The 26,935-nt window shown below is 41.6% G+C and overlaps 1 protein-coding gene, 1 long non-coding RNA gene and 1 pseudogene across 4 annotated transcripts in view; 1 reads left to right on the top strand and 2 right to left on the bottom strand.

Annotated features, from left to right (window-relative positions):
* The window catches only part of LOC148038847 (uncharacterized), a 102,697-nt gene extending 85,128 nt beyond the window's left edge, over positions 1 to 17,569 (top strand). For all 3 annotated transcript variants that reach the window (XM_087674738.1, XM_087674739.1, XM_087674736.1), the window contains 2 exons: positions 16,775 to 17,064; positions 17,141 to 17,569. In XM_087674738.1, coding sequence (XP_087530864.1) covers positions 16,775 to 16,963 — 189 coding nt within the window. In that variant the 3' untranslated portion in view covers positions 16,964 to 17,064; positions 17,141 to 17,569. The remainder of the gene's footprint in view (positions 1 to 16,774; positions 17,065 to 17,140) is intronic.
* Positions 1 to 17,932, bottom strand: part of LOC148038846 (uncharacterized) — a 93,299-nt gene extending 75,367 nt beyond the window's left edge. Inside the window, exons 1-2 of the long non-coding RNA XR_015690332.1 lie at positions 17,811 to 17,932; positions 17,523 to 17,627 (exon numbers count right to left, since the gene is read on the bottom strand). This is a non-coding gene — a long non-coding RNA (uncharacterized LOC148038846). The remainder of the gene's footprint in view (positions 1 to 17,522; positions 17,628 to 17,810) is intronic.
* Positions 17,933 to 20,096: 2,164 nt separating this feature from the next.
* Positions 20,097 to 20,587, bottom strand: LOC148038845 (uncharacterized; annotated as a pseudogene).
* Between the last annotated feature and the right edge of the window lie 6,348 nt (positions 20,588 to 26,935).

Below are 26,935 nucleotides of genomic sequence, written 5' to 3'. Positions count from 1 at the left end.
CCGCCTTTGGGATCCGCATACACGGAAAGTCATCCGCAACCATAATGTAGTCTTCCATGAAAACAATATCCATAGGCAGCCTAAGAAGGTGGAAGAGATACGCAAGGTTATATTCTAGGAGGAGCCACGTGCTCTTGCACAGCCAGTTGGACAGCTTGCAACAGTAGTTGGTACACATGGTCAAGATGTTGGACATGCAGCAGAGCCTGCAGTGAGATGGTCTACTAGAGATAGAGGTCCGCCTGATAGATTTGAACCATCGATACATGTCTTGGTTACAGATACAGGAGAGCCTCTCACCTATGATAAGGCTATGCACAGGGGTGACAGTCACTCCTGGGAGAGAGCTATGCAATATGAGATGGACTCCCTGCATAAGAATATGACTTGGAATTTGGTTGCATTGCCTAAGGACAAGAAGGCTTTGCCGCACAAATGAGTGTACAAGCTGAAAAGTACCCCTGGAAACCCCAAGCCATCTTATAAGGCAAGACTTGTTGCTAAGAGTCTTAAACAGAAGCATAGAGTTGACTTTGATGAAGTCTTTTCTCCTATGGTCAAGATTACCACCTAATGCTTGGTTTTGGCCTTAGTCACGTAGCTTGACTTGGACATGTATCAAATGGATGTCAAGACTCCATTCTTGCATGGGGATTTGCATGATGAGATTTACATGGAGCAACCTAAGGGCTTTGCAAAACTTGGTAGGGAGCACCTAGTGTGCAAGTTGAAGAAAAGTCTCTATGGCTTGAAGCATGCACCTAGGGAGTGGTATCATAAGTTTGATGCCTTTATGCAATCACAGGGCTACAGCAGGAGTGCTATGGATCTGTGTCTTTACACAAAGAAAGCCCGTAGTGGCTCATTGCTTATTGTGGTACTTTATATAGATGATATGTTGATAGCAGCGAAAGCTCATGATGAGTTGGATACTCTTAAATCTCAGTTGTAGAAGAGCTTTGAGATGAAGGATTTGAGACAGGCCTCTCACATTCTTGGTATACGCATTAAGCGCGACAGGCATCAGGGACTACTCCACCTCTCACAGAGGGAGTACATTTATAAAGTCCTTGAACGTTTCCGCATGCAGGACGTGAAGCCTATTGGCTGTCCATTACCTTCTTATGTGCAGCCAGGATACAGGAGTTGTGAGATACACAAACTCCGATTATGCAGGACATGCAAATAGTAGGAAGTCCACTTCTGGCTATGTATTCACCTATTCCGGAGGTGCTGTCTCTTGGATGTCCAGGGTTCAGAAGTGTACGGCTCTCTCTACCACTGAGGCCAAGTATGTTGCAGCCATTGAGGCTTGCAAAGAGGCCATGTGATTGGGCCATTTACAAGCCTCAATGGCACAGAGGGAGTACATTTATAAAGTCCTTGAACGTTCCCGCATGCAGGACGTGAAGCCTATTAGCTGTCCATTACCTTCTTATGTAGCAGCCAGGATACAGGAGTTATGAGATACACAAACTCCGATTATGCAGGACATGCAAATAGTAGGAAGTCCACTTCTGGCTATGTATTCACCTATGCCGGAGGTGCTGTCTCTTGGATGTCCAGGGTTCAGAAGTGTACGCCTCTCTCTACCACTGAGGCTGAGTATGTTGCAGCCATTGAGGCTTGCAAAGAGGCCATATGGTTGGGCCATTTGGTTCATGACCTTGGGATTGATGCTATACCTACGCTGCATTTGGATTCTATGAGCGCTATTCAACTAGCCAAGAATCCGGTCTTCCATGTGAAGAAGAAACACATTGAGGTGAGGTATCACTTCATACGTGGGGTCGTGGAGGACAGGTCTGTTGACCTTGTCAAGATCTCCACTGACGAAAATCCTGCAAATCTACTCACAAAAAGCCTCACCACTGAGCGCTTTGCCTTCCTCAGAAGATTGATGGGCGTTGAATGAGATGACGCTTTTTCTCATCCTGTTGTACATGTTTACATTGTACTGTCTTTTTTTTTTCTTTTCACTCCTCACTGGGACAGATTCGCTTTTAAGTGGGAGGTTATTGGGGGTAAAGGCACCTCCGCCTAGCCGCCGTGTATTACTACACTGACAGTATCCGCCATTGCACACTGCAGGTAGCGGGTGCCCATCATCGTCACTTTATTCTTTATTCTTTTAGTGATAGTTTGAATAAAGGAAGGCCCGGTCACACATTGTGACTGTTGGAGTTCCCATTTAGTCTCTCTCTCTTTCTTGCTCTTGCTCTCCCGCCATAGCTCTTCCAAGCAAGCTTCGATCCTTCTCACCTTTCACAAACTAGTCGTCATATGGGTATTATAAGGAATGATTCTAGTTACGAGTTTACCTCCTTAAGTTCTACGAGTCTCTACAAGAGCAGAGCATTGCGCACCAGCTCACCTCTACCAACTCCCTTGCATAGAATGGAGTCGTAGAGTGTAGAAACCAAACACTCATGAATATGGCATACTCTATGCTATTTGTGGCAGAGCTTCCAAAGGCAAACACTTCGATGTAGATCCTTAACCGATATCCGATTGAAGCAATCCCTAAAAAGGCTCCGTACGAGGCATTTTTTGGCTCTCGACTTATTTTTTCTCACTTCAAAGTCTTTGGTCGTCGTGCTTATACGCATACTCCTCATGCCAAGATAGGAAAGCTCACCCCTTGAGTAGATCTCTTGATCTTTTTGGGCTATTCTTCCAAAGAAAAAGCCTATCGAGTGATCATTAGGAGGGATGTTGTCTTTAATCAGAGGAACATAGTGTAGTCTTCTACACCAGACTCTACATTCTCATCTCTGCTCACATCACATGAGATGTGCCTTCTGAACGGAGTCTATTGCCCGCTCCTAACCTCCCTAGAAACACATCAACTTCCAAGCCCCCTCCACGAGACCTGTTACCTCGCTGGTATTAGCAAACCATGCGGAATTTGGGGATCCTTCCATCAGATTCTATTCCACAAGGGCTTAGAAGGTGTGTTTAGCTCACTCCTGATGCTTTCTATGCATCGCTATTTACAAGTGATTATATTACACATTTCGAGCTGGGAGACTCTCCAAGACCCTTTGAGGCATAAGGCCATGGAAGAGAACCTGGATAGTATTGACTGAAATGAGACCTGGACCTTGGTGGATTGTCCTCGTCACTAGCTAGTCATTAGGACAAAGTGGATTTTTAGGACCAAGCTAAAAGCTGGCAATACTTTAAACAAATACAAGGTTCACCTTATAGTGCAAGGTTTCAGGTAAAAGCACGGCATTGGCTATGAAGAAATATAAATGTCTCATTGGATTACTTGTCTTCATATGTTAAGATATTTAAGGTGTACTTATAATTATGTACTCACTTATGGTCATAGTTTATGCTTACACTGATTCTGACTAGACAAGAGATCCTTACACCTGGCATTCCCATGGCGGCTACCTCTTTACCTTGGATACGGCATTCATCTCTTAGGCTAGCCATAAGCAAGAGATAGCAGTGGCTTAGACAACCAAAACAAAGTATCACGCTCTCTTCGATCGCACCACTAAGGCCACTTATCTAAAGAACTTGTTGGCTACGTCTCAATTTCCTTGTGAGGTGCCTACCATTGTCTACTGCAACAACCAAAGTGCCATTGCCCTCGGGGACAATCCAATCATCACACATCAGACATGGCACATGGACAATTCACTTCCACTTCACCAAAGAGTAGGTTAAGCTAGACACTATTCGTCTAGAGTTTGTACCTTCCAATGACAATTTTGCAAATATTTTGACTAAAGCAGTCAAGGCCTTGGATCAGCTTAGGTACACTCTCCTCCACTTTTTTAGATTGACGGGAAGAGGGTGCTTCTCTCTTACTTCCCCTTCCAATTTAAGAGGGGACAGTTACACATTGCCAAGATGACATAATTGTAAAAGGACACTTAAGCAAGTGAACAATTCCTCTGCAAGGACATTGTCTAAGTGACACCATTGCATCACATTCTGCATAAGTATGAAAACTTACATCTTCATTTGCATTATCCCATGTATTGGCATTCTGTTAATGTAAACATGCATCTATGTATATTTATCCCTTTTAGTTACCCTTGGACTAGTCGACTCTAGATCCATCATACTTGTGGCATTGCACATGGCAATCTCCAAAGGTAGTTTTTCCCTTTGCTTGCATGCTAGCTTAGCTTGTCTTGTTTGCTTATTGTCATATTGCTTCTCTCTCCATATATTCTCCATACGATTTACACACACATCCTTCGGTAATCCCTAGGCACTTATCCTAGTGTGTGGAATAGTTTTTGCTTGTTTTATGAAGGTAGTGGAGCTACCCATCCTTATTTCCCGTACCTTGATGCACAATGACTCAATGGGACGAACACTGGTTTGAAACCCTCACTTAATGCTAAATTTTGTGTCACAGTAAAACAAAGCCCTCCAAAAAAAAAAGTCAATTGTTGATTCCATCCTCCTTTGTAGAACTTGGTAGTCCCTAGGTAAGCGACAAGCACCCTTTGTTCGATGCCCTAGCCTCTATGGAGTGATCACTTGGGCTTCCTTGATAAGATAACCATCGCCTCTGTAATCTTGATAGGTCACTAGGCAACCAACGCGCATTCTTTGCCTAATGCTTTGGCTGCTTTGGGGTGAGATGCCTTGGGTAAAGAAAATCAACAAAAAGGCCTATTCTCATGGCTTAGTTTTGGGCCTAAGAAGGGATGTTGAGCTAAAAATACGTTAGTCTAACTTAAACAACCCCAAAGCATGCTTAATTAATGAAAAAACCTTATAATTTCAAAAAGAAACACAATCCTAGAGAGTAACTATGTCCCACATGCCAGACCCTAATTTGGGTGCCCCCAAACTTTCTATAAAAAGGCATACTATCCATCACTTTCTCTTAATCTCATTTTGGCAGATTTCAAGAGTTGTATCTCTATTGCCCACACCTTATTCGCGGAGGACATCATGGTCAAATCTTCCCATTGTTGTTTGCTACCATCTACCACCTAATTCCAACCTCCATTATCTGCATCGAGCTGTCACCTGCTGATCCTGCCACTGTCAAACTTGCGTTTACTGCCAAGTGTACCTTCCCAACTGTAGGCGACCACATTGAGGCTGCGCTTACTATCATTTGAAGCCTCTAAAGCTGTCGCCATCATCCAAGTGCTATCTTCCACGTCTAACAGCATGCATTTTGATCTCTTCTCCATAGGGTTTTCCACACTATCGTCTACACCTCTCACCTTGTCGTCCACATCAAACAATTTGCGTTTGCTTTCCCAAGTACTCTATCTCTTCCACAGTCTGCATTTGCTGCATATTCTCTCTCCTCTATTGTTATCTGCATCAGATCCAACCTCCCAAGATGCATTTGCTGGTGTTCAATGCACAAAGGCTGCCTTACTGCATTTCGAGATCCATTTCGGAGTACGACACACTCTCCAACTCATAACCTCTACCTTGATCCTAGAGATACGAGAGTTCGAGGTTCAGTATCCATTGCATAGTATATTTGTTGCATGAGCATCATATATTCAATAGTCATTCGCTTCATTATTCATTGTATCCATTGTCTCTAGGTTACCCTAACCCTAACTATATATTTGTTGCATGAGCATCATATATTCAATAGTCATTCGCTTCATTATTCATTGTCTCTAAGTTACCCTAACCCTAACTATATTCTGTATTATCGATTTGTGCTTTGTCATACTATTGGTTTTGTGTTTTCTGTGTTTAGAGCCTTTCTTCACAATAATGTCATCATGATATCTGACTCATAGGTGGGATTACAACACCACGTGGATGCATTAGATGATTTCTACACATAGAGGAGCTTTGCATGATCCTTGGGAAAGCCAAGGAAAGAGTCTTCACATATGTAGATGGTTATGGAAGAGATGATGACAGCATACAAATGATCAAGTGGAAGTAACTAATACTTAGGCATCACCTTTACCCATGCATACTTTAGTAATAAAAGATATGATGTATGATTCTTATTATCTCCAAGATAATTCACAGTAAACTTTCAAAGATGCATGCAATCGTTAGACCAAAGCTTGCAACAAACCCCATGCTAATAGAGGCTCACTTGAGGAAGAGAAACATAGGTAAGAGAGAATTTGTGGAGGAGGATGGGAAAACGAAGCCATGACTTTGAGGGATTTGGGAGGGAGCCAAATGAGGAAGGAGAGAAGGGGACATACTTGTAGGAGTGGTTTGAGGCCCTTGAGATAGTAGGATCTATGGTTCTCATGTTCCACCTTGCCGCAAGAATTACAAAATTTCCACCTACAGCACTTGCATGGAATGCACCCTTGTTGTTGGCAATAGGTACACCAAGGAGCAATAGTAGTGGAGCTAGAGGTAGTTGTGCTCTTGAGCTCCTAAATTTCTTTCCTTGAGAACTGTTTTGTGCACCACTCTGCCATTTGAGTTCTCTCTATTAGAGCCTACAATTCCCTCACTAATTGTGGAAAAATTTGTTGGAAGTGCAAGAAGATGTGGGTAAGAAGATACCTAGTCACAAGGAAAGCTTACGGGAATTCTTGATTTTACTGCTAGTTGGAATGTATTGAGATCGGTCAATGTGTCCATACTCTCCCAAATCTTTTGTTGGGTGGTCAGTGGAAGTGCACGGGTGACCCATTGCTATACCATTAAGTCTCCCAAGTAGGTAGGAAGACAAGCCACTAATAGTTTGGTCAAGGTGAGGAGATTGGGGTTTGTGTCTTCATAGGATAATGTTGTCCTCGTGGTTTCTCAGGTTGCAAGCCTTGAGAAACTCATCCTCGAGAGAAGTCCAGGGAAATGATTTTCTAGAAATTGACTATACCACTTGTCTACAGCATCTTCCAAGGTAGAAGGATAGAAGATGAGAAAGGCATCTTCCCTATTGTAGGAAATGTAGAAGTTTCGAGAAATGTTTTGGAAATATTGCAGAAAAGTCCAAAGAGAAGTCTAGAGAAAGAGCAGAAGTTGGAAAAAATGTACAAAAAAGAAATCTAGGGGACGAAGACAAGTTAGAGAAAATATAGAGAGGGAAAGTCCAGATAAAAATGGGAATTTTTGGAGAGAAGAAAGAGAGGTAGAGAGGGAAGAATGTTGAAAAGAATAGATAGAGGGGATAGAAAAGAAGGTTGAGAAAAGAGAGAAGAGAGAGGAGAGAGAATGTTGGAGGGAAGGGACAACAAGAAGAGAGAGAAGTTGGAGGAAAGAGAGAAATCTTCCACATAAAATATCATAGAGGTTGTTGGAGCTCAGCTGTGGAAGTGTAGAAGTTCGAGGAGTGCGTGAGAGTGTGACGGCTAGTGAGAGAGAGAGGAGTGAAAGTACGATCCGATATGAGTGTACCAATGTGTTGGTACACAAAATAAAATGTATTTATACTTAGGGCACGTAAGGGTGCATTCATATGTACAGCTAAATAAAGTGTGCGTACTATACCCAGAGGTTAAACCGGACCTTTATCCCAACAACCTCCCACTTAAAGGTCCAAAGTGAACCTCTAACCAACACCCACTAATCGTATGCAATGCTCATATTGAGCTTTGCTTAGACTTTTAGTAAGAACATCTGCAGGGTTGTCCAGTGTTTTGATCTTAGTGAATGTGATTAGACCATCTTCCAAAATCTGTTTGATGAAGTGATATTGCACATCTATATGCTTTGTGTGTGAATGATACATGGCATTCTTAGCCAGATATATAGCACTCTAGCTATCACATCCCAAAATTGCAGTACCCATAGACATGTCGAGATCCTCTACAAGTCTACTCAACCATATAGCTTCCTTAGAAGCTTCAGTAGAGCTGATATATATTTAGCTTCAGTAGCTGATATGTATTCAGCTTCAGTGGTACTCAGTGCAACGATGTTTTGCAACCTGGAACACCAAGAAACAGCCCCACCAACAAGTGCCACTAAGGCATGCAAGGAAGCTTTATGGCTTTCACATCTGGAAGGAGAGCTTGGCATTACAAAGTTACATGTTCTCCATTGTGATAGTCAGAGTGCTATCAAGCTAGCACGGAATCCCATCTTTCATGAAAAGACAAAGCACATACAGGTGAAGTACCACCTCATTAGAGATGTACTTGACAGCAAGAGCGTTGAACTTGTCAAAGTGCATACAAATGATAATCCTACAAACCTTCTCACAAAGGGTCTTCCAGCAGAGCGGTTTACTCATTGCCAACAGATGATGGGAGTTGGATAGATATATGTATTTCAGCTCTGTACATACCTAGACTTAGCTGATTTTTTTCTCCTCTTAAGGCCAATTGCCATTAGGTGAGAGGTTGTTGGGAATAAAGGGCCCTCGTCCCTGTTAAATGTGCTCGGGTGTGAACACACCCTTGACACTTGTACTTTCATATATATATCTATCTAAAAACCTAAAGAGGTACACACTCGATTGTACCCACAAGTCATACTCAACTTTGCACACACTCTCTCTCTCTGCCTCTCTCTGTTGCTAGCAAGCATTGCGTGTCTTCCACGCCCTCTAAGCTCGACACTTTTTACTCTCCTTATGAGAGGTTTTTTCTCCCAATTATATTTTCTTCTATTTTATGTGCTTAAGTCACACGGTTCAGGCACTTATCGTGTTTTACACCTTTCAGGTGTAAATGCACATTAAGAACCCTAAGGTTTAAGGGTTGTACTTTGTACTTGTTGGGTATTTGATTCACGCCTCACTTATGCCTACGCTCATATGGGAGTGTCAGTGATCAGGACACTGGGGCACTTTTTACTCTCGGTAGGAGAGGTTTTTTCCCCCAGACTTATAGTCTTATTTTCGTATGTGCTTATGTGCTTACGTTACACACTTATGGGCACTTACCGTGTGTCGGGTGTGAACAACCTCTACAACCCTAAGGTTTAAGGGTTGTACTTTGTACTTTCAGGTCACACTCTTTCAGTCTATTGGATTGGGTATCGTGCTTCACTCTGTCTCTCTCACTCTCACACTGTCTACTGTACTCTCAGCTGCATTTCGATCCTATCACCATCTTTACATTTGGTATCAGAGCAGTCTGCAGTCTGCAGGACTGTAGCCCCCACTGTCTGCGGCCCTCGTCAGTTCTGCAGCTCTCGCCAGTAGCTGAAGGCACCATCAGTACCTGTGTACGCCACCTGTCCCAGCAGCGCCTCATCCTCATCAAGAACGACCTGCAATTCATCACCCGTACTTCTCGTCAGCTCCACCGGCCTGTTTGTCAGTTCGCCACAGCGACTGGGTCACCTCCATCGCTTGCCCCATCATCGACTCTAACATAATCGTGTCCGCCTCCCGCGACAAGTCCCTGGTGGTCTCGTCCCTCACGCCTGGTCGCGTCGTCGACGTTGCAGCGCCACGTCGTCTGCCTGCGATTTGACGGTCTGCCCAGTCCACGTCAGCTACCCGCCCGACTGCTCCGTCAGCCTGCAACCTGACCACCAGTCCACGTCAGCTACCCGCCCGACTGCTCCGTCTGCCAGCGACCTGACCAACGTCCGCCCTATCTGTCCACGTCAGGTAATTTGAAAATAAAAATTTTATTTTTTCATTTTATTTCAGAACAAAGTTCTGGAAGAGGAGGTTCATACGCAGCAGGCACAGCATATAGGATACAAGTGTGGGACAAATTAGATGCAAATTTTTGGGCACATTCATCAGAAATTTTGGGGCTTTTATGTATTTTGAGGACAATTGCATATGAACTGCAGTTACAGTCACAGAAAGACTGTTTTGAACAAATTTTTGGCAAAAATTTTAGGGATTTTAATATTACAGTGTTGCTGAGCACTGTTTGCACCTTGGAAAGCATGCATTAAAAGACAGTTTTTGACAGAGTACGCCCTTGCACATTAATTGCAGAAGTGTGCTTGCTGCAATTTCTGGAAATTTGCAGATTTCCAGTCCTTACTGCTTTGACATTGCTCATTTGTCTTTGGAAATTTGTCAATTTGTCATCATGGCAAATCAGGGAGGTGATGTATTTACGTATGTATCCAAGCAAGATAGATTGGACGGAAACAATTATTCGCTATGGTCATTTATGATGAAGAATGTATTAGTGGCCAAGAATTTATGGGATTATGTTAGTGGAGAGGAAACTCGACCGGGAGTTGTAGCTCCCGTTACTCCTCCTCCTCAAGGGGCACGTGGACAACGGGGACCTCAGCCTGCTCCATCTCAGCCACTTCCTCCAAGAACTGCAGCTCAAAAAGCTTGGGATACAGGTGATGCACAGGCCTTGTCGTTGATTGCTTTGGCAGTTCAGCGGTCCATCATCCCCCACATTCGTTCAGCATCTTCTTCACGAGATGCATGGCTGACTTTGGAGCATATGTTTGCAGGAAAGAATGAGACTCGGATCTCTTTCTTGAAGAAAGAGTTAGAGACTTTGAAGATGAATGAGGGTGATTCTATGCAGGATCACTTGAATAAGATTCAGGACTTGAGGGAGCGGCTCATGAATGTAGATGAGTACTTTTCGGATGCACAGTTGATATCCACCACCTTGAATTCCTTACCTCCTTCGTACTTGTCTTTTCATATTGCATTGAACCTCACCATGAGGATTGCCGAGCACCCACTCACTTTTATTCAGCTGGTTAGTTTGCTTCTAGAGGAGGAGCAAACAAGGAAAAATAGTGGTGTGGATGCTATAGTCTCTGAGCATGAAAAATGCTCCACAGAGTTCTGGCACTTCGGGCACATCACAGAATCAGACACAAGGGGGGACGCAAGCTAAAAAGGGAAAATGTCATTATTGTAAGAAGCCAGGCCACTATATCACTGAGTGCAGGAAGCGCATTGCCAAAGAGAAGAAGGAGTCAGGAATGTATGTTTCTACTACTCCTTCCACTGCTAGTGAGTCCACGTCCTTTGTTGTGGACAGGGACTATTGTTTTTACACTTGCAGTTATGACATCTCTTGGGCTGATAGAGCACTTAGCTCTACAGAGGATGCTGACACTTGGTTCTTTGACAATGGTGCTTCTAGACATATTACATCTCGCAGAGATCTATTTGCTTCAGTTAGTGCACCTCCCGTTGGGAAATCTGTACAGTGTCCCAATAATGCATCATACCCTGTTCGTGGTATTGGGGAGATTCAGCTCACAGCCATTGATGGCTCTATTCTCCGCCTGCAGGATGCTTTGTTTGTGCCTGGAATCAAGAAGAATTTGCTTTCTATATCTTCTTTGGCACGTTGTAGTTTGCAGGTCACATTTGATGATGACCGTTGCATGGTTAGAGATAAAGAGTTAGAGATAAAGAACGCATGACTTTGGTCTTGACAGGATCTTTGTGTCATGGTTTATATGAGTTGATGCTCTTTCAGTAGATCAGTCGGCATACTTGACATCCACTCTTACTCTTGCTATGATACAGGCGGAGTTATGGCATGCTCGTTTGGGGCATGTAAACTTTGGCAGCTTGATGCTTTTGTAGCGTACTCAGATGCTGGATGGCTTACCTCTTTTGGAGAGACCTCCTGAACACTTATGCGAGGGATGCATTTTGGGAAAAATGCATCGTTTCTCATTTTCCCGTGATGTTGCTTTCAGAGCAACAACCAGATTGCAATTGGTGCATTCAGATGTTTGTGGGCCTATGCAAACAATGTCATTGGGCAGTTGTTATTATTTTGTGACATTCATTGATGACTTTACACGTTTTTGCTGGGTCTACTGTTTGAAAAAGAAGTCAGAAGTGTATGATGCATTTTTGGCTTTCAGTGCACTTGTTGAAAATCAATGTGGATGCAAAATTAAGACTCTCCGTTCGGACCGAGGGGGGGAATACATGTCCTCTATGCTGAATTCTTTTTTGAAGCAGAAAGGCATAGTCCATCAGTACACTACTGCCTATACTCCACAGCAGAATGGGGTAGCAGAGAGGAAGAATCGGTCACTCATGGAGATGGCCAGATGTATGCTGAAGGCAAAGAGCTTGCCTCATAGTTTTTGGATGGAAGCAGTCATGTATGCTTGCCATATTTTGAACAGATGCCCTACCAAAGCCTTGAAGACCATCACACCTTTTGAGGCTTGGAACAGCCGTAAACCTTCTGTTGGTCACTTTCGTACCTTTGGGTGTCTTGTCTATGCCCATATTCCACAGGTACTTAGAAAAAAGTTGGACAACAAGGCTGTTAAGTGCATTTTTATGGGATATAGCAATGAGAGCAAGGGCTACAGACTCTATGATCCCGTTACAAAGAAGGTTTTTGTCAGCAGGGATGTTTTCGATGAAAAATCAGAATTATCCTTGGCTGGTTTGGACACATATCAGGCTGCCCGTGATGTTTTTGAAGGGCTGCTGCCCATTACTTTTGGAGATTCAGCTGGAGCTTCAGAAAATGAACTTAATGTTCAGCCAGCTGCTCCTATGGAAAGTGCAGAAATTCAACCATTGGCTGATCGGAATATTTAGCATAATGCTGAAACTGAAATTCAGCAAGAGCTTGCACACAGTCAGGAAGCTAGACAGTTACCTAGATGGTATTTGCAGACTATGCAAGATAGTCCTTTGGATGCACCCATGGCTGGTCATATTAGAAGGCAAACTCGTTTGCATGATTCAGCACATACCATGGAGTTTGTTATGGCAGCAAGTACTTTTGATAATGAAGAGCCTAAATGTTTTGAGGATGCACAACACAGTGTGCATTGGATGGCAGCAATGCAAGCTGAATTAGATTCTATTACTAAGCATCAAACTTGGGATTTGGTGTCCTTGCCATTTGGGAAGAAAGCCATTGGAACGAAATGGATCTACAAACTGAAAAGGAAAGCAGATGGATCCATTGATAAATACAAGGCACGGCTTATAGTTAAAGGCTACGCACAGAAAAAGGGCATTGACTATGAGGAGACATTTGCTCCTACTTCCCATATGACGACCATCAGGTCTATGATTGCTTTGGCTGCACATTATGGTTGGACAGTGCATCAGCTAGATATCAAAACTGCATTTTTACATGGGGAACTTGATGAGGAAGTTTATGTACAGCAGCCCATTGGTTTTGCAGTTGAAGGCTCAGAACATTTGGTATGCAAGCTCAAAAAGGCACTATATGGTTTGAAACAAGCTCCTAGAGCTTGGTATGCAAAAATAGATGCTTTCTTGCTTGGTCAAGGGTTTCTAAACAGCTCATCTGAGTCTACCCTTTACGTATGTAAAGAAGGGGGATCTATGTTGATTATATGTCTTTATGTTGATGACCTTTTGCTCACTAGAACACATGCTGATCAGATTTCAGCATTCAACTAAAATTTGCAGCAAACTTTTGACGTGTCTAACTTGGGAGTTTTGCATTACTACTTGGGTATCCAGTTCATACATGATGCTCGAGGTATTGGGCTATCACAGTCAAGGTATATTGGGCAGCTTCTTGAGAAGTTTGGCTTACAGGATTGCAAGCCAGTTTGTACCCCCATGGAACCTGGACTGAAACTGTCATTACATGATGACAGTGATTTGTTTGATATACATACATATGCTCCTGCAATTGGATGTCTTATTTACCTATGCAACACTAGGCCGGACATACAGTTTGCAGTTTCAGCTTTGAGCAGGTATATGCATCAGCCACGTATGTCACATTGGCTGCAAGGTACTCGATCTCTTGGGTTGCTTTATGCCAAGGGGGGACCACTACAGTTACATGCTTACAGTGATTCTGATTGGCCTGGTGATTATGATACACGTCACTCCACTAGTGGCAATTGTTTCTTTCTTGGCTCTTCTTGCATTTCTTGGCTTAGCAAGAAACAATCCACTGTTGCCACATCGTCTTGTGAAGCTGAATACAAGGCAGCTTTCACTACCACAGTTGAATGCGTATGGCTTAGACGCTTGCTAGCTGATCTGGATGTATCTGTTACGGAGCCTACTCCTTTGTTATTGAGATCCATTATCACTTTGTCAGAGAGAGGCTACATGCAGGTGATATCAGCCTTGTCTATTGTCCTACCACTAGTAATGTGGCAGACATCTTCACCAAAGCTCTTCCTCGTGACAAATTTGAAGCATTTCGCGATGCTTTAAATTTGATATCCTTTGGTGGCGGATGATCCTTGTACTCTTGATCACTCTTCACTCCAAGGGAGTTTGTTGGGTATTTGACTCACGCCTCACTTACGCCTACGCTCATATGGGAGTGTCGGTGATCAGTAGGACACTGGGGCACTTTTTACTCTCGGTAGGAGAGGTTTTTTTCCCCAGACTTACAGTCTTATTTTCGTATGTGCTTATGTGCTTACGTTACACACTTATGGGCACTTACCGTGTGTCGGGTGTGAACAACCCCTACAACCCTAAGGTTTAAGGATTGTACTTTGTACTTTCAAGTCACACTCTTTCAATCTATTGGATTGGGTGTCGTGCTTCACTCTGTCTCTCTCACTCTCACACTGTCTACTGTACTCTCAGCTGCATTTCGATCCTATCACCATCTTTACAGTACTTCCATTACACTCTTGGTAATCCTAGTGGGAGTCATGGTGTGTCTTTACTCTCTCACTCTTCATTGTCAATTGTGTACTCTTAGCTGAGCTTTGATCCTCCATATCCCACAATTCTCTTTCTCAAACTCCAACTCTGATCCTCCGACCAAGGGGAAGTCCAAGGCATGGCAAGGATCCACTTCTTCAGACCGAGGGAAGGGCTTGACTACCCCTTCCTCTGTTGCTTTCTAGTCTAGGTAATGCGGTCATCCCTCATGACTCTCTAGTGTCAAAGAGGGAGTGTGAGACAGTGGTGAGATGGGGCGTCCGAGCCTCATCTATACAGGTATAGAGGTGCACAAGTTCCAAAGACAAATGTTCTTGATGCATCGACCGCAATCTAGCAGATTCAAACCCTGGCAAGGGGATTGACATCCAAGTTCATGATGAGCTGGTCATTTAACATAGAGCGGGATTGGCTTCTGGTCCGAGCTCACATGAGGGGACACTTTGGTGGCCTTGGCCAAGGGTGAGAATCCGCAGTCACATATGTTCAGAGGCATTTTTGATTGGATGGTCTTGTATGCTACTGCAAAACATTGTTGACAGACACAAGGAGACACTTTGGCAACCTTGGCCAAAGGCAAGGAATCCATGGTCACATATGTTCAAAGGCATTTTTAATTGGACCGTCTTATATGCTACTACGAGACATTGTTGACAGACACACAGATCTGGTATGACTCTTCTCTATTTTCAAGAACTAGTACGATCGACATCAACATCAGGTTCTCTCTGAGGCACCTTGGTGGTGGCTTAATCACCCACTACCTAGATATCCATGGTTCTACTCTGGTGGTTCTATGTTGTATGGACTATGATGGGTCATTATCATTGTATCATTGTATTGTATCAGATCACGCATGATCTGAGAGAGGGTATTAGCAGGATTGTCACCTCATGTGTGTGTCTGTGCATGCTAGTTAGGCTAGGCACACTAGTCATTATTTAGGCATTGCTTTAGTGATTTTTGTGTGGCATTGTGGCATTTTATGCCAGTCGGCCAGCATTAAATATTGGCCAACAAGCTGCCATTTTAGGCATATTTTATGTCTATTTATTATGGCTCCTCCCATTTAGTCATCATCATTCTTCAAGTGGTTTTCTTATTGGAGACAAGAGCCAGTGACTCATTGTTGTACGCATCATTCTTGTGTTTGGTATATGAATTCCATTTCCTGAGCACATCTCTAAGTTCTCTTCCTTTGCAGTGTTCTTCTATTTTCTCTCTTCTGTCTCGTGTTCAACAGTTTATTTCAGCACTTGTCTATGCTTCCATTGCTACACCACTTCTAACACATACCAGCCGGTCTTAAGTCATCAGCCCAAAGGGGAAGAGCTGTGAGAGGGGAAGAGCTGCACCTACTGTTGCATATAAGGCCTCATTGAACTGTTGTGTCAACTCAGGTCGTGGGATGTGGGTGTCAATATTATACATCAATCCGAAGATCTCTCCTCAGAAGATACCCGATGTCTCTCTCGAAAAATAGCATCTCAAGTGCACTATAGGGAGGGTCTTCCCATGTGTGAAGTGGAAATCCATTGTGATTGATAAGTAAGCATGGTTCACTGCAAGTGTAATGGGGTATGGAGAGACCATGAGATCCTAAATATGGGGAGTAGGCATGTGTGTGTGTGTGTGTGTGTGTGTGTGTGTGTGTTTTTTTAAGGGGGAAGCAAGTACATAATTCACTGTGCAGGCACCATGTTGATGAGAATCAACATGTATGCACCTAACTAAGGATATCTAACTAGGGTATTGAGTATGGGTAATCAGCGTGTCATGCCCATCTCAATAAGCTATCTCCCATACTTTGTCCATTTCCCCAAATCTGTGAAGTCCAATCCACTCCTAGCTATACCAAATCTTGATCCTGTAACATCTCCGATGTATCAAAAAAGGACACCTGGTGACAAGAAGTCATGGAATTACAGTACCTCGGTAAAATGACATCGCTCTCTTTCAAGAACTCCTAGTTGTCCTCATCCAAAATTGTATCCTTAATATGATGTTTGCCCTTTAGGAGGAGCATAGTGAGATGTTACTGAAAGAAAATAGTATATTGCAATTTACAAGGTGTGCTCCTCACCTTGCTCTCCCCCCCCCCCCCCCCAAAAAAAGCAAAACACACACACACACACATACTATGTGTGTGTGTGTGTGTGCGTGTGTGTGCGTGTGTGTGTGTGCACGCGCGCATCTGTACAAGGATTTGGGTGTGCGTTACATTAATGAACTAATGAATAGTGGTTTCACCAACCGAATAGATAAGTTCCACTAATTTATTGACAAATTCAGGTCTCTATATTTCCTGATGGTGAAATAAGAGTCAACACATTGAATGCCTTTGACAAAGGCAGGTGGATCCATCGGCATTTGAACAGCAGCATTGACCATCCACGGAATGCAAAGGCATCATGTATATCTCCCATAGTAACCCAGGGACCAGCTCGAACCACATCTCCTACAAAGATCCAGCTCATGTAACCTTGCAAGTTGAAATCACATAAATGCAGGTCTAACCCGAAAGATCAAACTCAAAAAAATGCATATCTGTGCCATGTGGACAAAAGCTACAGCAGTACCAGGTATATATGCTCAGTGATTCCTTATATTCAGCATAAGGTTCTTTCAAACTCATTCAATGCATCCTTTTCCTGGCAGGTCAATCTGGATGTCTTCTAAAGAGGCTACGTATCAATTTTGCAAAATATTTGGTCTTTTTAAGTGACAATTAGCCTACGTTTATCTGCCACAATCTGGCCCCTGCAATCAGATGCCTAGTCTGTACTTCAACTGCCTAACAAGACCATTCTTACGTGCTTGAACTGTACATGTCACCAGATTGATCAATTAGAGTACTATGCTTTGGTATGGTGAACACAATAGTTAGTAATGATGTTCAGAACTAGAAGCGTTTCTGTCTTGAAGAAAACACTTCTTGTTTCTCCGTGAGAACATCCCTGAAAACATTATTTAATTCCTTTGTGATCACCTTAACATTCTGTTTGAGTCGTCAAAAACTTTGAATTAGTGCTACACATACCAACATGATCATTATGCCCTGAGAAGCACAGAAGAGAGCCAGTGAACGATATTTAGGGAATCACTTTGCAAGTAGAATGCAGCACGCCACCTCCCTTCCAATCCTCTTGAGAAGAAGAAGGAAACACCAACGAAATGTTAAGAGTTGGAGCTTGCGAGTTCACTTTATGAACCACCGTGTGATGTTAAGTGCGTTGGCTGGCTGTGGGGTGCCTAGTTATAGAAACCGCTTTTGGGGCCCTCGTAACACAAAAACTGTACGCCATTGCGCGAGATTTGGTTGCCTCACCTTGACATCACCACCAGGTCCGGAGTAACATACCCACGAAGTTTGCTATACTTGATCAGAGCATCGTCACCCGTGCATCAACTTAACTGCTCTTTTCCTGGCCCTCTACCCTATAATCCTCGAGAGGCTGTTGGAGGTTGGAGCTATCTACTAAGTAATTACGGCGGTTTCACAACGGTTACCCACTCCCTCATAGATGCCCACCAATCCCTGCCCAAAGTGTGGGCACGCAACACTTTTTGAAACTAGGTGCGGGACCCGTGCACAATACCTTCACACACCAAAAAAAAGTGAAATTTTACATATATATGTATATATACATATGTAGGTATACATATATATGTATACATGTATACATATATATATATATATATATATATATACATATTAAATTGGCTACACATGCAAAAGTGCCTCCTTGTCCATCAATTTTGGTAATGTGGGTAGGGGAGATTGGATAGTTAGTTCACTAGTTTAGCAAGTAAATAGCAGGTCATTCCCTCTCTTGTTTGTACACGAGAGTAGATACCAAACCCTAAATGAACTCTTTGATTAGTCAATAACTCATAAATTGGGTGTCTATCACTTGATGTACAACCAACCTCAAAACACCAAGTGGACTTAGCCTAAAACTAAAGTCCACAATACCCTTTGATGGGGCCTCTACCCTTATATGAAAGAGTTACGAAGGTACTACCTTTCAGATAATTGCAATATACTTAAGAGTAGCTTTATTTCTTTGTAAAGTAAAGGGGAGTTGTTCTAAGGTTTTCTGAATGAATCCTTACAAATTTGAAGCTTGAAGCAAATGGAAGCTTCATATAATTGCACAAGAACCACATTTACATGTGAATACTAATCATCGTTCTCACACTCAACTAGTTGCTATAATGGCCCATGTGGTCAAGTGACATCTTCTAAAAGCATACATTAGGCTTAATGGCTTCATATGTAAGGTCACATATGCAAAAGAGAAACTTATGCGCCTTGGTTTCAAACAAAAAGTAAGTATCAAAAGTACAACATATGCCAAGAAGATTTATGGCATGTAAGGGCTTACTTGTCAAAAGATTGGAAAGATCACATGCATTTGGATCATCCTTGCACTCAATTTACATAGTTCAAAGTTTTATGGTAAATTAGTATAGAAGTAAGCTGTCCATGTGAGCAACAATTGATAAACCAACTCTCACAACTAAAGTCAAAGACTAGTTGCACCTTGGCAAGAGTTTAAATCTTGGCTTGTTCCTTACTTATTGTTTCATATGAGATCAATCACCTTTGTTCCTTGTTGCACACAAAGCCGCCATGTATTACCTAAATATGTGGTGACACATATTTTGGACACAGAAAAGGAGATTATAGGCATGAAATTCTATTTACTAGGTTTTTTATATTACAAAGTTGTGTTGTACATGATTATTTTTGGGTTTTTCATATAATTGGTTAGCTCTTACTAGGAAGCATACATATTTAGATGTTGTTGGAAAGCTACCTCGATGTTGCTCTTTGGGATATTATATATTTTCAATTAAAGAATTTGGCTTTAAAAAGTGAATCGAGGATTGATAGGATGAAGGTCTAAGCTTTGGAATGATGGAAAAGAAGATGTTAAAGGTACTCCTAAGGTTATCTCATGTGGCATTATCAAAGTCACAATTGCAAAAGCCGTCCACAACATGTGATCCGACCATTGTCAAGTCATCTTTTGTGGCTTGATCATAGTTACAAGACCCCTCTAGAAGATGCAAAGTAAAATAGGTTTTGATTTCTTTAAGAAGTGTTGAGATGACATTGTTATGGGCACAACAAGTGCTCTTCGAGAGCGAGATTGTTCTCACAACTTACAAGAGAAAAACTTGGAAAATAAATTAAACTAGAACTTGATTGTGAGATAACTTGATTACAAAAGAATGCTCACAAACAAGAGCATGGCTTGATTGTGAGACAAGACTCAATACAAGACAAGAATTGGAAGAGGACTCACCTTGCATGAGCCTCACAGTTGATATTAGCAAGGACTAAAGGGCTTGTAGCCCGTGATCCCTATTTATACTATAGCCTAGAGAGGTTAAGAGGAACACGTCATTACAAGAGGATGTCACATGGCATGATATGCACGATGCCAACACATGGCATAACATGCATACTGACACATGGCACATTGACATCAACGATGATATAAGTGATGATACAAATATCTTCTAGAATATTCTAATATCTTCTAGAAACTTCATGAAACCAAGGATTGTCCTTGTTTGACTATATGTTACATACACTCCCCTTCTAGCACTGAGTTCCACGAGGGGTGATGGTGTGCCTTTGAATAGGCCTTGGCTTCGTTGGGTGTTGAAGATGAAATTTGCAAACCTTATCATGAGCTCTTTGAAGACATTATGTTGATTCCCATGTTCGTTCACTTACATCATAGCCATTCTAATGGATGAGATCTATAATCTGCCTTTTGAACTTCTTGAATCTAGGATTTTGTCTACTTCATATTCTTGATGATCTTCAATTATGATTGGAGGCAATGGCTTTAGTATTCTTCCAGCGATACTGGATGTATGGCATTGCTCCAAGACTAAAACATGAATTATAGAATGGATTTTCATGGATCGGGGAAGCTGGAGAGAATAGGTGATTGGATTTACTTGGCCAAGAAGCTTGAAGGGTCCAAGTTGTTGATAATCCAATTTCTAGGAGGGGTGAGAGAAACATAGATCACATCGAAGAAGCCAAACTTGATCTCCAATTTTATATGATGGATATTGCATATGAGGCTTATCTCCATTTCTCTTATATTTCTCTTGAGCTTATTTGATCTATGCTTCCAACGCTTTAGGAATATCAAAGAGGTGTTGACCTGAGTCTACATCAGTGAGATTTTTCTCCTATGATCTTACACAATTGTCTATCCTTGAGTGTTGATCATAATTAGCAAAGAATGGTGTGAATTGAGTGGAGGCATGGAAGGAATTATTGTATGCAAACTCAACAAGGGGTAATAGATCCACCCAATTGTATTGATGATAGTTGATTTTGCATCTAAGGTATTTCTTCAAGACTTGATTCACTCACTATTTTTGTTTATCCATCATTTTGTGGGTGATTGGCAAAAGAAAGATTCACTTGTACTCCCAAAAGTTTGAGGAGGCTTCTCCAAAACCCAAATATAAATTGGGGCCCACAATCATAGACAATATCATTAGGTAATCCATAGTGTTGATATACACGTTCCAAAAAGAGCCTTCAAGTAGGTTTCACCGAATCTCCACGGAGTCCACAATAGCTAGAAGTTCTTTATTATGAATTTCATAGTTGATTTCTGTGGCAGAGAATTTTCTCGAGTTGAAAGCTACCATATAAACTCAATTGTCATCACCAATTTGGGATAGAATAGCTCCAAGTGCAAAATTTGAGACATCTGTCTCCATGATAAAGGGCTTCAATGGATTTGCATGGATGAGAATGGGTGCTAAGGTGAATGTCTGCTTTAATCTTTGAAAAGCTTGTTCAACCTTCTAATCCCATACAAACTTGTTCTTTCCAATTAGGTTAATTAGAGAGGTAGTAATATTAGAGTAATCCTTCTAATTGCACACAAACTTGTTCTTTCTAGTTAGGTTGCTTAGAGAGGCAGCAATGTTAGAGTAATCCTTGATAAAGATTCAATAAAATTTACAAATCCCAAAAAGCATTGAACATCTCGCATAAATGAAGAGTCTCTCATTCTAGAATAATTGTACCTTCTTAGGATCCATAGAAATTTCCTTCTCAGAAATACCCCAAAAACTCAACTTCAAGTTGATGGAAAGAACACTTTTCTAACTTTGCATACAAGCCTACTTCGTGTAATTTATTTAAGATTATTTTTGACATGATGCTCATGCTTTTCTTGGTTCTTGAAAAAGATTGAGATGTAATTCAAATAGATCACAACAAAGTTGTCTAAATATTCTCAAAAGATATCATTGTTGAAGCATTCATGAGGCCAAATGGCATGACAACATATTCAAAATACCCTTATCTTATGCAAAAAGCTATATTTCATTCATCACCTTCCTTTATCCTAACATGATTCTAAGTGCTACGAAGATCTATCTGGGTGAAGACTTTGGCTTTCCCAACTTGTTCAAGGAGTTCTAGAAACAAGGGAGAGTGTAGCAATCCTTGATAGTAATCTTATTGAGCCCTCTATAATCCACACACATATGGAGAGATCCATCTTTTTTCTTGATGAATAGAATTGAAGCAGCCATCCATTGGAGATTTTGAATTACGTTTGAATCCCTTGGCAACATTCTTATCAATATATTTCTTGACCTTTGCTAATTGATCTTTGGATAGCTTATAGATGGGGCCACAAGGAGGTTGAGCTCTTTCTTATACATCTATTGCATAACCATAAGGTTGGTGTTCTAGTAGCATGTCCACATTCTTCTTTTCAAACACACCCTTGAACTCTACATATTGAGATGGAAATGTGTCCAAGATTTCGTCCTTTGGCTTCTCCATTGGAATTGCATAAATAAAAAAGGATGGATTCTTCTTTACTTGACACATGAACACTTTTGCCTCAATGTATATTGGTTGAGAATTCTTCCTTTTATTATTTTTCACTAGCCTTGGTTCACCTTTCTAGACCTCCAACTAATATTGGGGTTATATAATTCTAGCCAAGGTAGCCCAATAACAATGGGACTATTTGGGCATTGAATGACATTAAAGGCTATATTTGATACAAGACTCCTTAGGGTAACTATTCTAGTTTGGACAGCGAACAATAAATTCCATAATGCATGTTTGTTGCTTCAAGCATGCTATTTCGATACCCAAATGGTATGGTTATGCTTTTGGACTGATTTGAGCACACATTTGGCTCAATCTTCTCAGAGATTTCATTGTTCTAATAACATGGCTGAATGTCATTTATCTTGGAAAAGCATATGCCTCTTGTCACATGATGCTTCTAGGGCTTGGTATTGATGCTCAAATGTTTGCTTGACACTTGCAGATCCTTAATACATGTCTTGGAATGCTTTTGGGCTTCAATTGAGCTTACATTAGCTAAGTTTTAGCAAAGATTTCACTACTATTCATAGTGGACAGCAAGCAATTTTCTAATAAAGATTATGTGCATGATGCTTTGAAGCTACTTTGGTACCACATATTGGATGTACTGACACTTTGGTTGTTTCTGTGTGCTACTTGGACACTACATTCAAAGTCTTGCAAACTACTTGGGTTCAATACTCCCGAATGCATGCTCTATGGATCTTGGATACTCAAATGTCATTCACATGATGTTTTGAGCTTTGCTTGCTCATTTGGCATTTGAATTTTGCTTCAATGGGAGCTACTTAGCTTTATGTACTGAGCTACATTGGCACTTGGATGTATGGTAGAGCATTTGGTTTATGCAGTTGAGATTGAGCTTATTACAGTGAGACACCAGGCCTCATTGTGATATGTGCATGCTCTCTTGATATTTATTAGATGTAGTTACCCTATCATGGGCTGATTTGATCTCTTGGCTTGGACTTGGTACTTATGTCTATCAGGGTATTGTCAGTGGTATTTATATGCTTCTAGATTATGTATTGAGCTTTGCTCAGTAGGTTATGCATCTGACAGTTCTCTTCATTTACACTTGAGACATATCCTTATGCATAACGTTTATGCCTATTGCATATATGATTTCTAACACACTGCAATTGTGGCAATCTTTAGTGCCAACTGTTCTTGGCTTCTTCCCTCTCGGTTTCTCACTACTTGGCAGTATCTCCGGTCTCTTGCTTGATTTAGTAGTGGTTTTACTGCTGATTTGCTAGGTTTTACAATAACTCATCTTGCCCTTCTTTGTACTTGCTTGGTCTCATTATGGCTAATGGTTCCCGCGACAGTGCTATCTTTAATATTGAGAAACTCGATGGGACCAATTATATCTATTAGAAGACCCATATATGCAAGTTTTAGTGCAAAAATTGCATGTTAGACCACTCAAAAATGGGGGTGCCAAACCCCAAAACATTGCAATCGAGGATTGGGATGAACTAGATGAGCTATGCAAGTCCACAATCATTTTATCACTCTCTAAGTAGGTTCACTACAATGTTGTAACTGGAAATCAGACTGCATATGAGCTTTGGACAAAGATTCAAAATCGTTATGATAAGCAAAGTCCTGCATCTCAAACATATTGGCTAAAACAATTGATGGACCTTCACATGAAGGAAGGCTTTTATGTTTGCACACTTGAATGAGTTGCACTCTATCGTCAACCATTTATCTTCTCATGAGATTGAGTTCAAGGATACTTTGCATCCTTTATTTCTGTTTTGTATTCTATTGAGTTATGGAACACTTTTCATATGGCTCTCTATGCTAAGAATGGGCTGAAATTGCAAGATGTTGAAAGTGCCCTCTTGACAAAAGAGGTGAACAGAAATAATGTGGATGCTTCCCCTACATCACATCCATTGACTCTGTGAGAGGCCAGTAGGATGGAAATGGTTGTGGTAGAGACTCTAACAAGTATTAGTCTCGAACACGTGGATAGTCTCACAGTAAGTCTCGTGGTCGTAAGTCTGGTCTTACTTGTCATTATTATGGAAAAGCAGGTCATATTAGGCCATAGTGCCATAAGATGTGTGAATACAAGCATAAGGAAAAGGGAAAGAGTAAAGTGCACGACAAGAATGATGATCGCAGCATTATGCTTAGCAAGTCTAGTGTCAAGATTGAGGAGATTAAAATAGTGCATCTTGATATATTTGATGATCTTATCTTGGCAGCTTCTTCTTTGGATGCTTCATAGCTAACTGATGCTTTGTCAGGATATACTCAGTGTTGGTTGATAGATTCAACGGCTTCCTTTCATGTGACCCCTAGAGAGTGGTTTCACTCCTATCATTGTATGACTGAATCTGTTTGTTTGGACTGACCTTGGAGATAGTTGATATTGGTGATGTCTAGCTATGTTTTGGTTCACACAATATGTTCACTCTTCATGATATATGTCATGTATCGACTCTCACAAAGAGCCTTATCTCTATTGATTCCTTGGATGATGTAGGTTATGTTGTCTCTTTTGGTGATTCCTCATGGAAGACTACCCATGGAAATCTTGTTATTGCACGTGGTGTTAAGTGTAGCATCCTCTATCATTTGTTTGTATCTAGGTCAATTGACCATGTTTTGGATGTGGTTGTAATTCCACATGTATCTCTTTGGCATCGTCACCTTGGGCACATATCTTTGAAAGCAATGAAAATGCTTACCACTTTTTGTAGTATCTTCCGTCCCTAGACTATAAGTGTTTTGAGTCTTGTGATCATTGTTTGTATGGTAGACAGACACGTAGTATACATAAGAAGTATGGCTGAAAGCACATGGGTGAGACTTTGGCTCTTGTTTATTTAGATGTATGTGGTCCCATGCCCTATCAACCACTAGGTGGTACAAAGTACTTTGTCTCATTCATTGATGATTACTCACATAAGGTCTAGGCTTATCCTATTGAGCAGAAATTAGATGTCTTGTCTACCTTTTAGCATTGGCTTGCTCTTGTTGAGAACCAATTTGTGTATAGGCTGAAATACCTAAGATTTGTTTATGGGGGTGAGTATGTCTCGAAAGTTTTTGAATAGTTTTACAATGAGTGGGGTATTAAGCCAGTTGACTGCTCTGCCTTACACCCCTCCCCAAGATGGTATTGTTGAATGCATGAACAAGATGATTCAGGAGAGAGTTTGCAATATGCTTGACTAGGCAGGCTTACCACAACACTTTTGAACTGAGATTCGATCCTACGAGTGTAGTGAGCTTACCTTGATGCTCAATGGAGTAGCCTCCTCCCTCGAGCCCTTCGATAGCTCCACGACTCGAGATGCAAGCTCAAGCATTCTCAATCCTCTACCTTGCTCCATCCTCCATAGGTGCACGCGGGAGATGAGAGAAGAGAAGAACAGAGGAGAAGATGGAGAGCTTCTCCACCATGGTCTCTCACCCTCACTCACTTTCTCCCTCACCCTCTCACACTCCCTCTCTCAAGCACAAGCACAAGTAAGCAAGAAGAAGACAAAACAAGATGAGAAGAAGAGACCACTTTAGCCACACACCAAAGAATAAGCTTTTCCTTCACTTTTTGGGTTTATATACAAGCCCTAAAACTTTTGGGCACCCATCCCCTTTTTACATGATCAGCCATCTTGCTAAGGTTCTATTCTCCCATTCCCTTCTATTCCATCATATTCCTTCACCTATGCCCGTCTAGATTTTACAATAACCTCCATCATATGCTCATTTGTGTATCTTTGGTTGTAAGGCATTCTGCCATGTTTCCAAGGACAAGTGAAATAAATTGGATCCTGATTCTGTGAAATACATCTTTCATGGTAGTGGGGATGCATGTGAGATGGGCTATTGCTTATGAAATCCATAAGCTTGCAAGGTTATCTGCTTATTAGATCGATGTAAAGATAGCTTTTTGACTTGGAAACTTGGATGATGAGATCTATATGCAGTAGCCTAAGGGCTTTGAAGAAAAAGGTAGGGAACACCTAGTGTACAAGTTAAGATGGTGGAGCCTTTATGGCCTTAAGCAGGCACCTAGGAAATGGTACCATGAGTTCGATGCTTTTATGCATTCACAAGGATATAATTATAGTGTTCTAGATCCGTGTTTATACACAAAGAACGCTCGTGATGGCAACCTTATGATTTTGGCACTCTATGTGGATGATATTCTTATTTGTTGGAAGAGCTCATGATAAACTAGATAAAGGTGCCTCTGCCTAGCCGCCCATGTATTACTATACTGACAATACCCACCACTGCACACGACAGGTGGTGGGCGCCCGTCACCATCACTTTATTCTTTATTCTTTTAGTGATAGCTTGAATAAAGGAAGGCCCGGTCACACATTGTGATTGTTGGGGTTCCCATTTTGTGTCTCACTCTTTATTGCTCTTACTCTCTTGCCATAGCTCTTCCAAGCAAGCTTCAATCATTCTCACCTTTCAACTGGTATAAGAGTGTGGTTTCTTGAGTATTCGACTTGGTCTATGACTCCTTCGGCTTCCTATTGATTACCTATGCTCATTGGGTCTCCTTCCCAGTA

The sequence above is a fragment of the Lygodium microphyllum genome, chromosome 3 (genome assembly GCF_053477565.2).
Source record: "Lygodium microphyllum isolate KBCC chromosome 3, Lygodium_microphyllum_v1.1.10, whole genome shotgun sequence".
NCBI classification, from domain to species: Eukaryota; Viridiplantae; Streptophyta; class Polypodiopsida; order Schizaeales; family Lygodiaceae; genus Lygodium; species Lygodium microphyllum.
This window is presented reverse-complemented; position numbering and strand designations above follow the sequence as displayed.